We start from the raw sequence: 21,745 nt of genomic DNA on the forward strand, positions 1-21,745 counted from the left end.
AAATAGTTAGTAATAGAATTACAAATTTAGTATTCTTTCATAACAAGTTCAATCATCACATATTGAGTTTGATAAGACAATGTGTTTATATTTTATATGATAATCATCTATTTGCATAATAGATGAATGATTGAGATATTAACTGTCTTCAATAATGACAATAAACTAATTGGCTTAAATGATTGACTAAATTATAGCAACCATTAATTAAGTGGTATGATGTTTGGTAGGTTAAACAACAATGTTCTTGGATTTTTATTGAAGTAACGACTTAGTCTTACAATTTTAGTTTTTAAATTGGTAACAATATAGTCTCTACCGTAAAAAAAATCTCATCAAAATTAAGAGTCTGACTTTTATTATATAACAGTTTAGGCTTTGTAGTTTATAAATACATATGATCCGTAATTATTGTAATGATCTACATATATAAGAAATCTCATTAAATCTTAACATCTTTCACGACTAAATCATGTTATATACTGAAGTTCAGGAAATAAATTGCAACAAATGTGAAAATAGATTAAATCATTACAAACTAAAATTCAGGGACTAAATCATCATTTCAATGAAAATACAGAGGCAAAAAAGTTGATTTTTAACCTTTTTTTCACTATATTTATAATTTTTTTATTTGAACGATATGTGGGGTGAATATTTGAATTTCGGATCTCGTAGATATATACTTTAATTAGTTAAGCTGTGCTCGAGTTGACTTTTAATTACCATACTTATAATATAATTCTTTAGTTGTTATTTTTCTAATCTCAATTGTATTAGAACTACTAAAACTATATATTATTAAGAACCTGGTTTAAATTTCATTTTATTTTAGTCTCTAAATATTAAAGACTATTTTATTTTTATCATTGAACTTTCAAAATGTTTAATTTAGTTCCTAGACATTCAGGTCAGTTTCATTTTTCCCAAACATTGAAAATGTCATTTTATTCCCTAACTTAAAAAGAAATTATTTTGGTTCTTGTCATTATTATATCATTAATTATTTCACATATAGGTAATGTGGGCCTTGAATATGTATATTAATATGTTGACATAAGCATATATATTAGTATCACATAAGCGGGCTAAAGCAGATATTAGGTGGGCGAATATTAGGTAGCTCGATAATAATTAATGACTTAGTTGTTCATTAGATATTTAGTGACTAACTAAAAATTTTGATTTTTAGAGACTAAAATGATTATTTTTTAGAAAGTTCAAAAACCCAATAGAATAAACTTAATCAAAACAAGATTTAAACCTATTAACATTAGTATTATCCTATAAAAATGCTTACCAGTCTTATAACTACTTAAACTATTGGTTCTTTTTTATTAGGTCCAAAAATCTTTTCTTTTGGTAGTAATTTTAAAGGAAAAATTATTAGATTTGGACTCACCAGGATTTATTTCTATACTGACCACCAAAAAATTGACAGCTTATTAATTTAAAAAAAAATTATCTATTTTTACATTTCTCACTCTTAACCGTAAAAGTGGTGAATACAAGATATTTGTCTTCTTAACTAGGACCTAAGAATTTTTTATTTAAAAAACTATTTCTCGAACCCAAAGATAAATAGTTTTGTTACTTGAAGTACAACTTTAAAATATATATATAAAAAAAGGTAAAACTATATAAACAGAAGATACCTTTCTAAATAATTTCTAAAATTGAAAAAAGAATAGAATATAGTTTTAAAAGGTAAAACCATAATCTGTCGGAAAAAAAATAAAATAAGTAAAACCATAAAATGGGTTAGATTCGGACAATTATTTTGCATCGTTGAATGATGTTCCTGTTTTTTGTTTCTTATTTTTTCACTTCTAAAAAATGAGAAGTAATAAAGATTTGACAAAGGTTCTTATTTCTAGTTTCTTATTTTAATAGAGATTTTAGAAACAAATCATGTTTCTTATTTTTTTATTTTCATGTTCCTAAGTTTTTCCATTTCATCATTTTTACTTGTAAAATAGATAATAAATATCAACCAACATAAAAATTTTGAATATTTAATTTTCTCATAAAACTTTTATTTTTATTAATTTAAAATTCTAGAAAACAAAAGAAATTAGAAAGGGTTACCAAATAATATTTCTGTTTTTTTTCATTTATTTTATTTTTCAAAAAAAAAGAAAAAAACAAGAAACAAAAATAGTTACAAAACATATAATCCTAAAACGAGGTGAAACATGAACATTTCCAAATGCGGGAATTTAAGTCTCACGCCTTACCACTAAGAGTAACACACAATTCACTATAATCACCTATAAAACTATTGTCTTATATATGTGATCACCATATGATATTCTCTTGAGACTCTTATAAATATTTTTGAAATATAAATAAAAGATTCATTTCCTTTTTATCTTAAATTAATTCAAAGTGTAAATATCTATAAATGATTTTTAAAGTAAAGACTACTATGCATAATTTTAAGTATAAAAGACGTCCTCTGTATCATTGCTTTTTGGTCGAAGACAGGTGCCTTAACCAATTGATAATTAGCTCCACATTTGGTGATTCAATGAGATGAAATGAGAGAAGAATTTTATATATAAAAGATGTTAGAAATACAATCTCAACTTTTATCAACAGAGAAATAATAAATGCTCAAGCATTCCACTAACATCAGTGTGATATTTGCAAAACATAGCTAACTTCAATAATCATATTAGGGTGTTGTATCTATGGACAATAATAGCTAAATTTAGAGATATCTTCATAAGGGATAAGCGATCGAGGACGTCATCTCAACCTCGATCACATTAGTGATAGATTCAAGCCATGAACGACAAAATCTTACGATCAATCAAGATAATTTGCTAATTAGGAGATGGAGGTATGCCTTTTTACTCACTAAATTGAGGGATCTCCGAGATAGACATGTTTGAGAAGTAGCATTCCTTGCCTAGGCTTGGCCATGTTGCATCCAAATAGATTGGGATGGTTGCTAGGAACTTAGCTTTAGTTTGTGGAGTGGTTTGATTATGAGCAAATTGGGTTGTTGATACAACGTGAATACATAAAAAGTTGGTTATATATGCGACTTATTATGTGAGTTCCACGGAAATAAGCGATCTTCGCATACCTAATAGAAGTTAAAATATTTACATTTTAGAGGACACAGAATTAGCTCACCACCATCTTTGGACCGACAGAGGAGCCCTAAGTGAGCCACTTCAAGACACATGCAGGTTTCATCGCATAAGCATAAACATTACAGGATGAGTGAATCTTGAGTGTTTCTTATGTAAGGAAGTCTTTTAGTAAATCTAGAGCGCTTTCCAGAGGTGGGATCTTTGAGTGAGTAGCTATACCAGGCGTGGTGTTGGCGTGTAAGCGAAGCGTTATTGGCAGGAATAAATAGCTCACTGAATGATGATTGATGATTCAACCCCTAACTCTGAAAGCAGAAGGAAGACTGTGCCCTCGGTTGTTCCAGAGAAAAGGATCATAGTGTCCGAGAACCGTGACATCCAGCAACATCTCCTTGCATGCGAGAGACAACTGGTAAGATGATATAGGTGTCTCGAGCTCTCCTTCCCACGAGCTGGAGGTTGAAAAATATTTAAGCGCATTGCAATCCTTGCAATGGAAATATCTCAAACATATTTCCGTCCAAAACCAAAAGCAGTATCTATCTACTCATATTTAACTCTAAAAAATGATTAGTAACCATTCCAACGTTTCTTAATGTTTCCAACAAAATCTTATATTAGTTTTTCTCATAGCTCAAATAGTTAGTTATTGTTATTATTTTTCTTTTTATAGTGCTGACATTGAAAACTATATAAAAAAGTTTACGTATCTACCCAATTTAAGATAAATAATATAATGATTTATGATAGAGAGAAAACTCTCCTCACCATTCAGAGCATTGTACTCCTTACCCTCACATGATCTTATAGTAAAATGACAAGTCTTAGCTATTCTTTTATCTTAATTATTTTATCAAAATTCATAATCTCATCAAAAATCTCTTTTAGTCTTTTAGAAAAAATGTCTGACTATTAATTCTCCAATTTTTCTCCCCCCCCTACACCATCTCACCTCATTCTTTTTCTCACTCTCAACTTATGCATCGCCCTAACGTCTTTCTTTTCTCCCTTCGTTTTTTTTTCTTCTAAATTAATGTAGTATAAAAAATACATATCCACAATTTAAAGTTACAAACACACATATATGTATATATTTATTTTTAATTTTCATAGTTTTAAATGATTGTTGAAAAATCACTTAACAAATATCATTTTTTTGCTCTATTCTATTATTTTGCTTGGCATCTCATGGTCTTCTAAGTTAAATAACGCTTCTGCAGTTTTTTATTCATAACCATTTTTACAAAGGATGTAAATGAAATACGTACTGAAAAAAAAAGATACAAATAAGTTAGAAAAAGAAGGAAGTGAGATGGCGTAGGGAGAGAGAAAAATGGGAGAATGACTCGTCAAACACTTCTTTAAAAAGACTAAAAGATATTTTGAAGATATTTTGATGAGATTATGGATTTTGATAGAATAATTAAAATAAAAGAATAGCTAACACTTATCATTTTACGATAGGAACACGTGAGGGTAAGAAGCACAATGTTTCTGAACGGTAAGGATTCTCCTTATGATAGTGTTTCTTTAGCATCTAAAAAGTTCTCCTAAACGCTATTAATTGTTAAAAGAAAATTAAAAAGTTTGAACTATTAATGAGATTTTGTTGGTAGGAGTTGGGCTAAATGCTATAAATAGCTTATAACGTTTTTCATAAGCAATTTTTTTAGAAGGTTTCTCATAAGCAATTATTGGTTGGGGGTTGGAAATTCTCTACTACGTGTCACAGTTTCAAACCCGACCACTAAATAAGTCTGAATACACAAGATTAGAACATGTTTTATGTTTCGTGATTTCTAGAGAGGATACCGTAGACAGTTACCGTTTAGTAGACTCATGATAATTGGTTCACATGTACACGCGAATCTTGATTTGAATTTGAGAATAAAACCAGTTCAGACCTTAACTAATTTGAACGTCCGAATGCTCATCTTTTTGCAGGTCAATTCTAATTGAGATTCGTGAAATGTTAATTGAGTGAGATTTTAAGAATAGTTAGGTTTAATTTATTGAAAATATGATATGACTTTTGACCCATTTTCTATATGCCATATTCATGTCATTATCTTTTAAGATGTAAGTAAATATGAAATTTAGTGAAATTTTTAAAATTTAAATTGAGTTTTCAACGTAAACGGAACAAAATAGAAAACGTATAAAAGTTCGAAAACAAAATGAAACTTTCAAAAATTCAAAATTTTTATAAATTGTTATTTAAATTTTATTTTAGTTTCATTACTTTCAAGTTTAAATTTTGAAAACCCAACTGAATGTGACTTGAAAACGTGTATTCTAATTTTTTTTCCATTATTTTTTTAATTTCTAGTTTATTTTATTTTATCTGTCAAAAGGCCACATCTTCAAACCTTTACATTTATTACAAACAACTAACCCCATGATGTTGGATTATAAAAAAAAAAAAAAAAAAAAAAAGCATCTAAAATATTTTAATGGGAAGTTTTTTTTAAACAACAACCAAGAGTCAATAAAGTCATTTAAAATACAAAATAATTTATGTCCCTTTCTCAAGTAGAGATTATATTGTAATTTAGAGTAACTGGTAAAGTGCTTGAAAATCAAAATTTTTCCACTATTTTGACAATTTAAATCAACCCTTTGAATAAGAACTAGTAGGTAAGAATTGTAAAAAAGTTTTCTTTTTGTTCAGATGTAAAGAGAGAATCAATTTTTTAAAATAATACTTAAAACTGGATACTACACTTAAAAGAGAAGAAATATTTTGATTTTTTTAAAAAACTAAATAGTGGTTAAATTTTTTTAACGTTTTTCAACATCTAAATATTATTATTATTCGGTTTAAATATTATTTTGTTCTCTATATACTTTCAGCTTTCTTCATTTTGGTCGATATGTATTTTTAAATTATTCATTTTCAACTTTAATGTGTTTATTCTAGTCGATGTAATTTCAAAACATCAGTTTTAGTTTCTGTGTTTTTGAAAAGCGACAATTTTAGTCTCTATTTAAATTTTTTTTAACACAAACTCTATAAACTATGAAACCCTCTATTATAATAGAAAAAACTATGATTGTATTTCTAGAAATTTATTTAGTATATTGTCGTGTTGAAATTGTGACGTAAACCATAAAAAAAAGATAAAAATAGTCACAATTTTTAAAAGTAGAACGATTGACAGTGACATCTTGAAAAAGTGGAGATTGACTTTTTCAGCCATTTTAGTGTGCAGCCAAGGTGGAAGTTGGAAAAGTTGAGGAAAATGTGGGGAAGAAGTGCGGCCCATAGAGGCACGTTTATTTGAAAATTCATACCTAACTACTATATTACTTTATAAATATATAATAATAATATTAATAATGAAAGGTGCTCCATATTATATATTGCACTACACTTTCCTCCTAATTTAATTGATTTTAATTTGTTTCGAGCAGCTGTTGTGGGTGGAATTCTTTGAATGATCATACGTCTATGTGACATCTATAGGCCATGCTAAGCTTACACTTTAATAAATCTTAATAAAATAAGGTAAACATGTGTATGTGGGTATTCGGACCACTAATCACATAAGATAACTGTTTGACTCTACTACATTTGATTACTATGAAAATACATGAAATTAATTTTTAAATTGGTGGTCATCGGTATGATGGAGAACTTTGAATTGGTAGGATTCCAATTCGAGCAAGTGCAAGGCTTGATCTCGATAAGTGAGAGAGATGAGAAGTTGGTGTGACGGAATCTAGAAGACCTCCGAGAGTTATTAATTTGCTCAATTCCAAATTTCCAACTAGCCAATAAATGAATGGCACACATTTAGAGGATAGATCATTAATGTTCTTGACAAATTAGAGGATCTAGTGGTGGCAGAGGCGATGATGAGCTTATAATGTAGCATTGTGGATGATTATTTAACTTTCCTATTTAAATTGTTCAAATAGATAAAATTTATTATCTTATGATATTTATTTCCAATCAAAAAATTGTGAATATGAATCTTCACCCTCCACATGATTTATTCGAAAAAGAAAATTATTTTATAACAAGCCGTTAGCTTTTACATTAAAGACAATTAGAGAATTAAATCAACAATAATATTTAAAAGTTTTACTAGTATCTTGAGTGTGTCTATATATATAAAGGAGGAAGATGATAATACTATTCTAATTAATTAATTGAGCTCAGAATAATTTACATACATTTACTCATTCTTGTCATCAAAATTAGGTAATTTATGACCTATGTTATTACTGAAAAATCGATAATCACAATAATTCCTCGAGAACACTCTTGGATTTTAAACCTGAAAAAGGCAATTTAGCACTCTGACCATCAAGTCATGTCTGTGTCAAGTAAGTAATATAAGTGTATATTTATAAATCTTTCCTTCACATACCTTCTTCATTTGCCCATATGGTATTTATAGATGAAGAAGGCAAAAAGATGACGGGACGGTTGAGTAGTTTGGCTCCTCATTTTGAATTAAAACGGTTCCCTCTGCATGAAAATAGGGAATTTGCATGTTTTTAGTGGGGGAGCGGTTTGATGGTTACGACATAAATAGTGGAGTAACCCGTTAATCTTGTTGTCCAAACCGGTCATGTGTCCAGAGTTCGGTCCCCCGACCTTGCGCTCAGTTGACTCCCCCTTTAATTAAAATGGAATGACGTATCTTCAAAATTGGGTTAAACAACCTAATTGATAAACATTTTTGTTTCTTGTTTTTTTCTTCTTCAATAAAAAAAATATTATTACATTTGGTAATTGTTTTATATTTATTGTTCCTTTTATTGAAAAAAGAAACATAAAATTTCTACACAATTTTGAAAACGTTTCTTTAAAAATGAAAAACGAAAAACGAAAAACGAAAGATAGAACTAAATACTTATATTTCTCTCTCATGAATTAAAAACAAAGACATACAAATAAGAAGCATAAATATTACTAAATCAATATCAGTTATGGAGAGGTGGGCATATTAGTTTTAGTGACTATCTTTTCTACTTTATCGTTAGAGAGATGACTATATAATTTGTCTTTGCTCCCGTGTGAATGAATGTACCAAATTTTCCTCCTAGTAGTTATCACAATCTACAATGTAATATGTTTAGGTTAAAAGTTAGGCCCCTTTTTCTTACTAGTATTCCAAAGTAGTTAATTTTGTCTTTTGTTACTTTTCAGGTCATTTATTTTGACATCGAAAAATATTCGGTTCTTTAACAGTGTTGACTAAATTTTGTCCTCGTCGTCATTGAAAATTTGACAACTCATTAATTTTTATAAAAAAGTCTCTGTTTTTGTATTTCTCTATCTTAGTTGTCAAATATTTAATGGTGGTAAGGACATGATTGCTCCTCACCATTAAGGAGCCAATTATTTTCCTTTTACATCATTGGTCTTCATCTTCATTAATTATTAAGCCATATTATTCTTAAAATACAAAACGCTAAATATATGTTTTTGTCTCTAATATTTTAGTATGTTTTTTTCAATTTAGTCTCTATTGTTTAAGAAGTTTTGATTCAATACGTCTGTTATGCGTTAACATTTTTCAATTTAGTCCTTCATCATTTGGGTGAATGTTAAATGAATTGCCGACAAAATTATATCACATAATACTTAGTGAGCTGGTGGAAATTAGGAGAAGAAAACTTGGAGTTTCTACTAGTTTATTAGAAATTTGGAGGGGGAATTAGAAACTATCATCTCTTAGATGACATTTTTCTTCCGGTGGATTTTCGCCTATTATGTCATATAGTGATACATTTTTCTTCCGGTGGATTTTCGCCTATTATGTCATATAAGTTTATCACTAGTCAATTTGAACATTTACCAACAGTAAGAGAATAACTTGAAAAATGTGTAAATAACTTGAAAAATGTTAAAACATAATTAAGAGGGGACCAAATTGAAAATTTTTAAACATTAAAGACTAAATTAAAATATTATGGGATAAAACATACGTGGCTAATAAAAAGAAACATTTGGTTTCACTATCTTTTATGTTGTAAGTGAGATAAGTGTGGTAGATGCATAGAGATTAGTAAGAAAAAAAAGTGTGTTTAGGAAAGAAAAATGTTAGTTTAAGAAATTAAATGTGTGGAGGGAAATTGGAGAGAGAAAGTTTGTAGGTGTAAGAAGTCAGTGAGAGTAAGTGTGTGTGTGTGTGTGTGTGTGTGAAGGGAGCTCGATTAGTGAGAAAAAATGTATGTAGAAAGAAATTAGTGAGAGAGAGTATGTATAGATAGATTTTTTTTAAAAAAAAGTGTATGTTATGACTTATGAGAAATTAGAAATGAAATATTTAATATAAAATACGTGTTAAAATATTTATAAATGACTAAAGCGAACATAGCTCGACGGTAATTGATATATATCTCCAACCAACCAAGATGTTGTGAGTTCAATCTCTCACCCGCACATGTTGCACTAAAAAAATATATTAATAATAAATAAAAACATGTATAAATTGTTGGAATTGAAGTAAGAATAAGATAAAAAGGATTGTTGGCACGACCGCGGTGCTAACTCAGTACCGTTCAAATAATTAAAAATAAATATAACGTTTTTTCAAAACTATAAAAGTGATTCAATACACTTTGTCATTCCCAACATAAATTACTCTCTTTGTTTATGAAAAAATCCTTTCATAAGTGTTTTTAGCTTTCATGAAAAGTGTCAACGGAATGGATAAGATAGTAATTGCCTTTTTTAAAGTTGAAAGGTTTGATTTTCATCCTTGCAACTATTGAACTTGAAGATAAAGTTTTTCCTGAGAGTGCTTTTTAAATTGTAATCAAATAAAAAAAAATTTGAAGTGGGAAAATACTTTTAACTATTTAAAAACACTTTTATCCTAGGTAAAGGAATTCTCAAATGTCAAAGCGAGCATAGCTTAACGATAATTGAAATATATCTCCAGAAAATTAATTTACTTAATTAATAATAATTATATTATGTGTGCATATATTATGATCAACATTCTAATATTATATGTCGATAGGAGCATAACTCAACTATTCAAGATATTACTTATCTCTTATTTGTTCAAAACTAAAGAAAAGAAAACCTAATATAATCTAATATTATAAATTTGACCTTAAGATCATAAATACCAAAAGAAAAAAAAAAGCTTTCTTAAGAAAATAAAAATGAAGAATTATGACTTGACCACAGACCGATTCATTTTTTTCGTGACACAATTTAGGACTCCTAATAAATAGAAACAACAAAAACTAATAACAGGTTTGAAAATTATTTTTCAAGGTTTTGAATAGAGAAAATAATTCAAATGGTTTGTCAAATGGTTTGTCAAACGGTTAGCAAACAACATCATAAAATATAAAAAAAACTACTTTTTTTTTCCCTGGTGAATTATTGTTAAAAATCATGGAATAGTGGAATATCTTGGAGATAATGACCAAACTACCCTCCACTCCTTGAGAGAGAAAAGGAGAATGTCAAGGTCAAGAAAGTATAATCTCATTGCCCCAAATAGTTGGGAAGAAATTATTGGAGAGAACTAGAATAATGTAGCTGACGTTTTAATAGGTATATATGGACAAGAGAGAATTTAAAAATTGTATTTGAAAGTAGATAAATCTTGAGTACGTCCGCCCTATATTGTGACTGCTATATTGAATAATTTTTCTATTGTGTAGTAGTGTCAAATTTCTCACAAAATGAACGTTCTCTATTTTAAATTAGAATTTAGGTTGTGGACGAAAAAATAAAATTTGAAGTTTAATCTTTAGTTTTCGCATCAGTATCAATTTGATTTGTAACTCATAAAATTTTACTAAAATAGTTTATTTTATAGTCCTTTAACATTATTTTTTATCTACTTTTTTAAGTACTAAAAATGGAGAGGTAGAGTTTTCTAGGAGAATCCAACCTTGGACTTTAAAAAAAAGTAATGGATTGGATTGGTTTCCAATGGCTACCACTAAGGGAATTGAACTTTTTTATGACATTACATTACAAGAAGTTAATTTAATTTAACGTTGTTTTATTATTTTTTAATAAAATATTTTTATACTATTTTTTAGTACAATATTGTTGAGATTGGTGGAGTTAAAACGACGTTGGAACGAGTTAGGGAAGAGTCGGGATCAAGCCGGGACGCGTCGGGATCGAAGCAGGATGAAAACAGGGGAGAAGCGAACGTTGCAGGCCACTCGAGCCGAGGAGGCAGTGCCGCGGTGCTGTCCAGATCGGGGCGTAGCACAGACTTTCTGTCTGTAGTGCCATGGCGCTGTTTCGATGTCTATATAAATGCAGTTTCGGGTTTAGGGTTTTCCAGCCGAAAAAGGGGTTATTGTCCAGCCGATTTTGAGCCCTTTTTCAGAGGGTTTCGTGGCAGTTTCAAGGGAGAGGCTCGAGCATTGGCAGAGGCATTGAGGCTCATCAAGATCAACACATTCGGAGTAATTAGATTTTGGTTATTGTGAGTTTTTCATTCATGTTCCTAAGTATTAATTGTGTAAAATATTTAGAAGCTAGAGGGCTTTTGATGAGACATCTAGGGATATTTTAGGGAGTGTTATTGTATCCGATCATAAACAATATTAGTGAATTACCCACATCTGAGTGGAAGACTGGACGTAGCTCTTAGTGGTGAACCAGTATAATTTGCTGTGTCGTTTACTTGTGTTTACTGTTTTCTTCATATTTGCATATTCTTCGTTGTGTTGGATATTTTTTGTGGAAGGGGAAATTATTTAGGTCATCAATTTCCCAACAAGTGGTATAAGAGCCGTAGGGTTGCAGTATCATGGGAGACAAATATCACGCACACCATTATATGAAGGGATTCTGCAGTTCATCGGGGAGAATTTCAGTTTTTTGAAGATCTTCTTACATGCAAGAAGATACACAAGACTTTAGGGGGGAGACCAGTAGGGATGGTAGATAAGGATTGAAATGAGATGGATGAGCAGGTCGTTGCGAACATCAGAATGTTGTTGTCGATGAATGTTTGTAGTCTGGTGGCGAAACAGACTACAGCGAAAGATTTGTTGAAGGCCTTGCAAAACAGGTATGAAAAACCTTCTGCCAATAGAAAGATACTTCTATGGACGAGGTATTTTAATATCCACATGGAGGAGGAAACCTCGGTGAATTCCCACATTAATGAACTCACCGATATCTTAAATAAGTTAGAAGGGATGGGTGTCAAGATTGACGAGAGGTGAAAGCTATGAGGTTGTTGACGTCTTTGCCTGACAGTTGGGAGACGATGAAGACCGCGATGTCGAATTCGTTAGGGGAAAATAGCTTGAAATTTACAGCTATTTGTGATGCCGTCTTATCTGAAGAAGTCCCAAGAAAATTAAGGAAAATGTCTGCATCTACTTCAGGGGTAGAAAACGAGGTTGATTCAGCTTTGGTAGCTCAGAACAAAGGGAAGGCAAAGATGAGTTACAGTGGGAAGCAGCAGTGGAGATATAGTAGGGGTAGTGGGAGTTCCAGTGGAGAAGTGAAGTGTTTTTACTGCCACAAGAAGGGACACGTAAAATGTTTTTGCAGGAAGTTTAAAGATGATCTTGAGAAGGAGAACACTACTGCAAATGTTGTAACAGTAGGAGAACAGATTGAAGAGTTTCTGGCTTGTGTTCAGAGGAACATATTTGTAAACCAGTGGGTGGTAGACACTGTAGCATCAGCGCACGTTGCTTCAGACAAATGTTGGTTCTCATCTCTTACTGTAGGTGAATATAGTTCAGTGAAGATGGGGAATGTGAGTATCTCCAAGGTGAGAGGAATTGGAGATGTTTGTTTGAAGACAGGCGAAGGGGCCGAGTTGGTGCTACGAGGTGTCAGGTATATTCTTAGCTTCAGATTAATTCGTTATCCGCAGGGAAGCTAGATGACGATGGCTACAGCAGTGAGTTTAGTGGGGGGTTGTTGGAAGCTCAGGAGGGAATCCAAGGTGGTGGCAACAGGCCACAAGAGATCTTCTGTTTATGTATCAGAGTTTGGGGTTGCTAAGGGTTCACTGAGCAGACTATGCATAGAGTAGCTGCAGATGGTTGAGGACGAGACCTTAGAGGATCAGCAGCATTGATGCCCAGAATAGATCAGAAGAATCTGTCATCAGCTCAAGTAAAACAGTTGAGAAGTATAGAAAAGGGAAATGGGAATTTGATAGGCCATCGAGTTCATACCTCAGTTGTTAGACGTTCAGGCGAGCTGGTGAAGTCGCATAGGCGAATTAGTGCATTAAAGGGTATGGGTTCTGTTTCTAGTGTGGCGACAGACTTGGGTGGGAGCGCCAAGTCATCAGGAGAACCTTCCTTTATAAGTCATTGGATTCGATTGAGAAAGGAAGCGACGGGGACCACTTAGATCAAGTGGGAGTACGTGACTATGTCTCTAAGTCTGGGGGACAAGACCACGTAGAGCTGCCCAGTCTTGGGGTAGATTCAGACGATGCTTGGGTAGGGCCGAGCAATGTTGATCAGTTCGTTGATAGAGGAGTCAGAACTGTGCCTTGACAGAGGGTGTCAAGAAGTTGATGGGTCACTATTGATGCAGTGGGAGGCAGAGAATTGTCGTTTTGTCTCCAAGTGGGAGATTGTTGGGATTGGTGGAGTCAAAACAATGCTGAAACGAGCTAGGGAAGAGTCGGGATCAAGCCAAGACGCGTCGAGATCGAAGTAAGATGAAAACAGGGGAGAAGCAGATGCTGCGGGCCACTCGGGCTGAGGAGGCAGCATCGCGGCGTCGCAGCGTCGCGACGCTGTCCAGATCAGGGGGCAGCACAGACTTTCCGTCCGTAGCGCTATGATGCTGTTTCGATGTCTATATAAATGCAGTTTTGGGTTTAGCGTTTTCCAGTAGAAAAAAGGTTATTGTCGAGCCGATTTTGAGCCGTTTTTCAGAGGGTTTAGTAGCAGTTTCAAGGGAGAGGCTCGGGCATTGGCAGAGGCATTGAGGCTCATCAAGATCAACACATTCGAGGTAATTAGATCTTGGTTATTGTGAGTTTTCATTCCTGTTCCTAAGTATTAATTGTGTAAAATACTTAGAAGCTAGGGGCTTTTGTTGAGACATCTAGGGATATTTTGGGGAGTGTTATCTAATCCTAAACAATATTAGTGAATTACCCACATCTGAATGGAAGACTGGACGTAGCCGTTAGTGGTGAACCAGTATAATTTGCTGTGTCGTTTACTTGTGTTTACTGTTTTCTTCATTTTTGCATATTCTTGGTTGTGTTGGATATTTTCTGTGGAAGAAGAAATTATTTAGGTCAGTAAATTTCCCAACAAGGTGGGGTAGGGTATCGAACTTACAATCTCTTGGTTGGAGATAACTCGTTTTGACAATATTCTTATACTGTTGATATTGCAAAGACGATTTTAAAATGTGTTTTAACAATGTTATATATATTAGATACTATTTTCATTAAAAGAAGAAGAAGAAGAAGAAGAAGGAGAAGCAACAGCTATATTTAAACATATTTGTAATGAGTTTTATATGAAAATATAACTCAAAATTGCCTTGTCTAGAAATATAATTGAAATGGGTAATAAATTAAGATTAAATCTGTGAATAAATTCTCCTAATGAAGAAAAGAGGAAGAAGGTCACCAACAAACGTCTGAAAATAAGAACTCAACCTTCCAAATTGATCAGCGGATACCCGTTTTGGACTTTGCCTATTTTTAATTTTCTAAACTAAAAAAAAAAAATTGTATTATGATATTAAAAAGTGGCACCCATTAGAAAACTTTTGAATTGGAAAGTGGGAAACATCTTAAATAATAAATACACAACACCTTTTATGATTTTTTTTTAATTTAATTTACATTGCAAATGAGGAATCGGGATAAAACACAAATTATTTTTATTAATGTTCAATCCTTCCCCTCATATTTGTTGTATTAAAAAAGTATTCTAAGAGCCTCGGTAAGGCTTGGTAGGAGAAGATTTTCCTATCTTTATTTGCAATATTTAGGTTAAAAAACACATTTGGTCCATATCCTTTCAAATTCGTAATAATTTAATCCATAAAGTTTAACATATAACAATTTAGTCCCTATGATTTAAAAATTGTAACAATTTAGTTCACACTTTAAAAAATCTCATTAAAATTAAGTGTCGATTTTTATCATATAACAATTAGTGTTTGTAATTTATAAACACATTTGGTTCCTCATCAATTATCGATTTACATATATAAGAAACTTAATAAAAAAATTCACCATAGGAGCTAAATCGTTACAAACTTTAAACTAATTTCTATGTTTTTAACATATACATGGTCTATATTATTTATTTACAATACTATTTGTTGCGAATGTAGACTAAATCCTATCTTGTTAGATAAGAAGGAAATCATGAGAATATAAATAAGGAATAATATATCCATTAGTACGAAATTTTTCGGGTGAAACCAAAAGCAAAGTCGCGAGGATTCATGCCTATAGTGTTAATTATTTTTAATAGTTATTGAATACAAAGTTTTAAGTATCAATATATGTTGGAGCTCTTATACCAACATCGAACCTATTGACAGATGCAAGTTTAATATTTGGATCAAATTCAAGCTAAATAGATAATTGATTGTTTTGGGAATTACACATTGTGGGATATAATTGGAAGTTTAAGGTCAAATGTTTGACAATGTGACTCCATAAATTCGACCAAAAATCTTGGGAAATGGTTCCTTTTTGTTTGAACCAAATGCCATTTTTTCAGTTTCTCGTGTTTTGTTTGTTCCAATAATGTCTTAAACCACCATAAGCATGAATAATATTTTATAATGTTTTTGTTAAAATTTAAATAATAATTATTTTTTAATACAAGAAATGAGGATGTAGATTGAAATTCAAACTTAGAAATAGTTATCTAGACCAGTTGAAATTATACTTTAATGGACAATTTTTTGTACTAATTTGTTGTTTCTTAATACAAATATATTTTGGAACGAACATTAGTTTTATTTTCTATGAAAATATTAAATTAAAGAATAAATGTTTTACTCAAAAAATATTTAAAATCATAAAACTTATTTTCAATTTTCTTATATTTATTATGTATTATAATAAGTCAAAAATGATAATATGGTTTTTATTTGTCTTTGAAAAGCTCAAACTATGAAACAACGAATAAAAAACTATATATTTTTACCATAAATTTGTATATAATTTCAAGAATGTTTCTTAAAAGTGATAAAACAAGAAATAATAGTTTTTTTTCTTAAAAAATTAAAAATGGCAGATCCAAAAAAATTTTAAAAACTGTTTTTATTTTCCTTTTGAAAGTAGATAACACAATAAAAAATAAATATATAAATAAACAACATCAAATATGTGTTTTTCTTAGATGAATATTAAAATCTACCATCCATATTAACGTATCAATTAAGCAAGGAACGAGGAAGAACAACTAAAACCGACAAAAATATGAACTTTTTCTAAGAATAAAACAAACAGAAGTTTATCCCCACTTTCACCTTTCTAAATTCTATATATCTATCAAATCTGAACTATGCTCGTGTTAGGTCAAACCGGTGTGAGATGTGGAAAAGAAGTCAAAAGTTAGGATATGAAGAATTTCAACCAAAAAAAAAAAAACCAATGCTTGGATCTATGCCCGTAATTAACGCCTTCACCAATCCCATTTTTTGATTAAACAAAAACGTCCCTATAAATAAATAAATTTATAATAAAACATTTCCATAATAAATAAATAATTAAATAATCAATTTATAATATATATTATAATAAAATGAAATTAAACTCCTACGCCCATACATCACGGGATTTCCTTGGAGCTTCTCTTCTATCTTCCTCTGGACAAAACGAAAGAAGTTTGGTTTGAAATTTCAAGATCTTGGAAAATTCAGACCCAAACATCAATTTTAAATCTTGTTTTTTATTTTTGATTTTGATTTTGATTGTGATGTCCAAGAAATGGGTTTTCAGAATGGTGTTAAAACATGAAAAAGTGTTTCAATTGTCACATTGTGAGACATAATCAATCGTAATTGGCGTGATAAAATGTGTCGTGTAAAGGTTAGATTGATGGAGTAAATGATACAATTTAGAAGACAAATAGATAATGTTGAATCTATGTTTGGTGGGCAGGTTTGTCGAGCTTGGAGTTTAATTTATTCGACAAATTAATAGGTTTAAACAATAATCCAAACTCATTTCCCAAAATGAGTCTGTTTAAGTATGGCTTTAGTTAGCACACACCTACCGTGAAATTTATGTGTTGCTCAATCCAGACAATGAGCCTCGATTATAAAGATCCACACAACATAAAGATCCACACAACATAAGTTACACGTTTGGAGAAATGAAAAAAAAAACCATAAATTTTATAGTTTGAAAACAAAAACCCAAAAGTGAGTAAAAGGCAAACAAATTATATGGATTGAGTGAGATTAGGAAAAAAAAATGTGGGGGGAAACTTTTAAAGCCCAATTCCTAGTTGAAAAGGACAGCTTACGTAGTTTTCCACATTGTCAAAAAAAACACATGATATTTTAGTTTTCTTTTTTCTTTTTTAATAAATATTTTCAACACTTTGCCTTCTTTGTTTGACCAAAAAAAAAACTTTTAACCACCAAGCATACAATCTTGCATATAAGACCCTCAGATTTCAATAATTCCCTCTCACACCCACCCACCTCAATATATTCTTCTCCTTCTTCCTGTCTCCTTCTCCATTTCTCTTCATTTGGCCGCCATGGGAAACACCTTTGGAGCCAAGAGGACGGTGAAGGTCATGAAGATCACCGGCGAGACGATGAAGCTCAAGTCCCCGGTTCAGGCTGGAGACGTCGTCAAAGACTATCCCGGCTTTGTTCTGCTCGAGTCCGAGGTCGTGAAGCACTACGGTGTTCGAGCAAAGCCATTGGAGGACCACCAAAAGCTCAGTCCGAAGAGGCTCTATTTCCTCGTCGAGCTGCCCAAGGTTCCAAAAGAACAGGTTGTTAAATAACTATATCACTTCACTCAAGAGCTTAAACTATTACAGATAGTTTGATAACATTGATAACATATTCATGCAAAATCTAGTTTCTGTTTAGTTTCTTGAAAAATATTGTTTTATCGTTGAATAGAAAATGACATGACACGAGTTCAAATAGGATAGCTTGTACTGCTATTGTTACTTCTCACTCAAAAACCTTAAGTTCACAAGTTACGGTAAAACGTTTCATCGATAGGTTCCACGGCGGGTTCGGTCCGCGATTAACATGAGTGCCAAGGACAGGCTTGAGAGCTTGATGTTAGCGCGGCGGTCGGCGTCGGACCTGTATATCATGAAACCGAAGAGCGTGTTGCTGGAGGAGAGCGGTGGCGGGGAGGGAGAGGGAGCGGTGTCGGGGTCGGGGTCGACACAGGTGAAGGTTCGGCTGCCGAGGGCGGAGGTGGAGAGGCTGTTGAAGGAGAGCAGAGATGAGGCAGAGGCAGCGGAGAAGATTGTTGGATTCTACATGGATAAAAACAGACAACAAACCTCTGTTCCTCAAAATTCTCACAACTACAAGGAGAAGCCTGAGGATATCAAGCCACGTGAGGTGCGCATGCGTTTTATTTTTACCTCTTTAATATATTAATTTCTTAAATCACACCTTTTATATTTAAAATTTTAATTTTTTACCTCCCTAAAATAAAATATTAGAAAATTTAGAGAATAAGTTTTTGAAATTAAAATAAGATCTAAATTTATAAAAATAGATTAGCAAGGCACTATTGATGTATTTTTTAATAGGTAACAATTTAATTTTTGTATTTTAAAAAAGGAAAATATTTGTCTCCTCAACTATGAAGATGAATCTTGTTCTTCTCACTGTTAAATGTTTGAGGATAATTAAGAAAAAAAAAATGTAAAAACATAAAATTTTTTAAATAATAAGGAATTATCAAGCATTTAACGATGTCCTCCTCATTATCGTTGAGGATGCCTTTAAAAAATATAACTATTAAGTCTTTAGTTAATAATCTTCATTAAAATTTGATCAATTGTTTATACATACACCTCAATTACAAAAAGAAAAAAACAAAATGAAAAGCAAAAATCTCTTAGTTCTAAGTTGTTTTTAAAATTCAATGATTAAAATCCAAACAAAAGAAAGATATTTAAGGATAAAATGTTGCTAGAGTTTAAATACAAAGACTTTAAATGTACTTTTAACCTTAAAAAGAATCTTATCATGTAAATACGGTGAAACGAGTCAATTATATTTCCAAAAAAATGAGTTTAACCGTATGTAGGATCAAATTTGAACCAAAAGATCGACTATACTTTAATCAGTCGTTGTCCAATATCTAATAATATTGATTTATAGATTAGTGTAATTAATATTTAATTGGGATTTTTCTTTATTGATGTGAACTTCTAAAAAAGAGGGAAAGTTGATGGCAACTATCAATTAATTAAATGAAGGGTATAATTAAAAAAGAGGACACCCAAATTGACTCACTCATTATCCAATGAGTCAATTTTTGTTTGATTAGTGATTTTTTCCAAACCCACATCAATCTCCATCTTACCATATCTTTCTTTCTACCACTTCAAGATTTTTATACTCTCACTTTTTCTCTTGGAATATTATCACACAAATATCGAGTCAAAATTCGAACGTATACAAACTATTATAGGTAGTTCATTGGTCCAAATAGATTGAAATTAATTGAGAGAGAATAAATTTAAACTTCATGATGGTCACCTACCTTATGAATTAATTTCTTCGTGTTTTCCAACACTAAATATTGTAGAATCAGACGACTGTTTAGAAGTAATCTTTTGTCAACTTGAACCTAACTTATCGAAACATATATTTTTCATTAAAAAAATCGGACTAGCTCTCCATTAATTTCTAAATATCTTTTACTTTATTAAAAGATTAGGATAGTTGAGAATCATTCTCACACATTTCTTGATTTTCATGATTTGAAGATTTCAAATCTATCACTCTTAGCTTTAGTTATGATTTCTTTTACTAGTTGACTCTCACCATCCAATCAAGTCCATTTTTGTTTGATTAGTGCTTTATCTTCCAAACCCATTAATTACAATCTTATCTTACCATAACCATCTTGATTAAGTTTCTATCTCTTTCATAGAATTTTCTACCCATATGTTATTTTCGTGTAATTATTATTTTTCAAAATTAAATAATATAGTTTCCTTAAATCAAATCTGTATAAAACAAAATATTTAAATTAACAAACTGTCCTTTTACCTTCTTTAAATGCATTAAAATTTTCAATTATTAATATTATTTCTATATTGGTGATATTTTATTAGTATTTTGTTGAATTTTTGCGATACTATAGAAATGTCGATGCGCTTCTTGTATATCAATCTCGAACTTATATATATACACACCAAAATATAGATGAATAGGTGGACATGTCGATGAAAATTTAATATCGACTAAGTTAACTCTCATCCTATAATGGGTCAATTTTTGTTTGATGATTAGTAATTATCTGCCAAACCCATTATAATCCTATCTAAGTGTAGCCATCATTGTATATCTAACTTTTTCATAGAATTTTCTACCCTCATGTAATTGATACAACCTTTTTCTTTCATATCATAATTAAGATATTTTTTAAAAATCAAAACTATCAATCAACTAAATTAATATCCTTTTTTATATAATTTTATAAGGAGGATATTAACTTCTTTAAGTTAGTTGGCTTTACTTAGCTAAACATATGGATTAAAAAAAATTTCTCACTTTCGTTTAAGTTCTTTTATTGTCATCTTTTTAATGATACAAAAGTTAGAAGATGGTTAAAAACTTAGAAAAAAAAAATGAAGAAGAAGAGAGAATTATATGTATGTATCTATGTATTATATAAAATTATTAAAAATAAATGGGTTGAAATTGCAGAAACGGCGCGTAAGTTTCATGGCGACAAGGGAAGTAGGGACTCAAATTGCAGTGGCATCATAATCTAGGAGAACAACAAGATTCGTGAATAAAATTGAAGTGATATAGTGACGGTTTACGAAGAGTACTACGTTACGTCCTTCACTTCACTTGAAACATTTGAATCTTGAACAAGTTTTTGTAGAATATATATAAACAGACTTACTCTACTTCCTTATATATATCCACTATAACCTTATAATCACCTTCACATACGTAATCTCTAATAGTATGACAATAAAGTTTCAGTTGAATATAAATTTTGGTCTTTAATATTTTGTGACATTTTTTATTGTAATTATATTTCTAATTTTTCAAAAGTTTCAATTTCATTTTTATGTATTTTATAACAAACAAAATTCTTACTTTCTCTAACCATTAAAAGAAGAATGAAGTGTGAATTAAAGAATGTTGTATTTTATGGAGGAAGTCAATTGTTAACATAATCATATTTTACTAATAGGCTCATATTCTATAACAAGACGTTTCGGATCTAGTGAGTTACTATTCGTCAAGTCATATGAGTTGGATAGATTTTCGATTTCACGAGTGGATATGTCTATTTTCATCAAATTATAATATAAGATGCTTTTATCTTCATTGTAAGAAAATTTATTTTTGATGATAGGACATAGAAATTACCGACGAAATTAATGTTACGTCAACATATGTCGCGAGGTTAATTTGTTGAGCATCATCTCAACTTACAATTCTAGTTTGAATACTACAAGTTCACCTAATCTACTTTAGAATCAAT

At 30.9% G+C, this 21,745-nt stretch overlaps 1 protein-coding gene across 1 annotated transcript; it reads left to right on the forward strand.

Moving 5' to 3' along the window:
- The first annotated feature begins 17,706 nt into the window (after nt 1-17,706).
- On the forward strand, nt 17,707-21,193 carry AT17.1 (plastid movement impaired protein). Its single transcript, XM_022299664.2, has 3 exons — nt 17,707-18,029; nt 18,268-18,621; nt 20,950-21,193. The coding sequence occupies exons 1-3, from the start codon at nt 17,787-17,789 to the stop codon at nt 21,010-21,012; spliced, it is 660 nt and encodes a 219-aa protein (XP_022155356.1). The 5' UTR covers nt 17,707-17,786; the 3' UTR covers nt 21,013-21,193.
- The last annotated feature ends 552 nt before the right edge of the window (nt 21,194-21,745 follow it).

Source organism: Momordica charantia, assembly GCF_013281855.1.
Source record: "Momordica charantia cultivar OHB3-1 chromosome 9 unlocalized genomic scaffold, Mcharantia_2.0 BLBB01000009.1, whole genome shotgun sequence".
In the NCBI taxonomy this organism is placed as follows: Eukaryota; Viridiplantae; Streptophyta; class Magnoliopsida; order Cucurbitales; family Cucurbitaceae; genus Momordica; species Momordica charantia.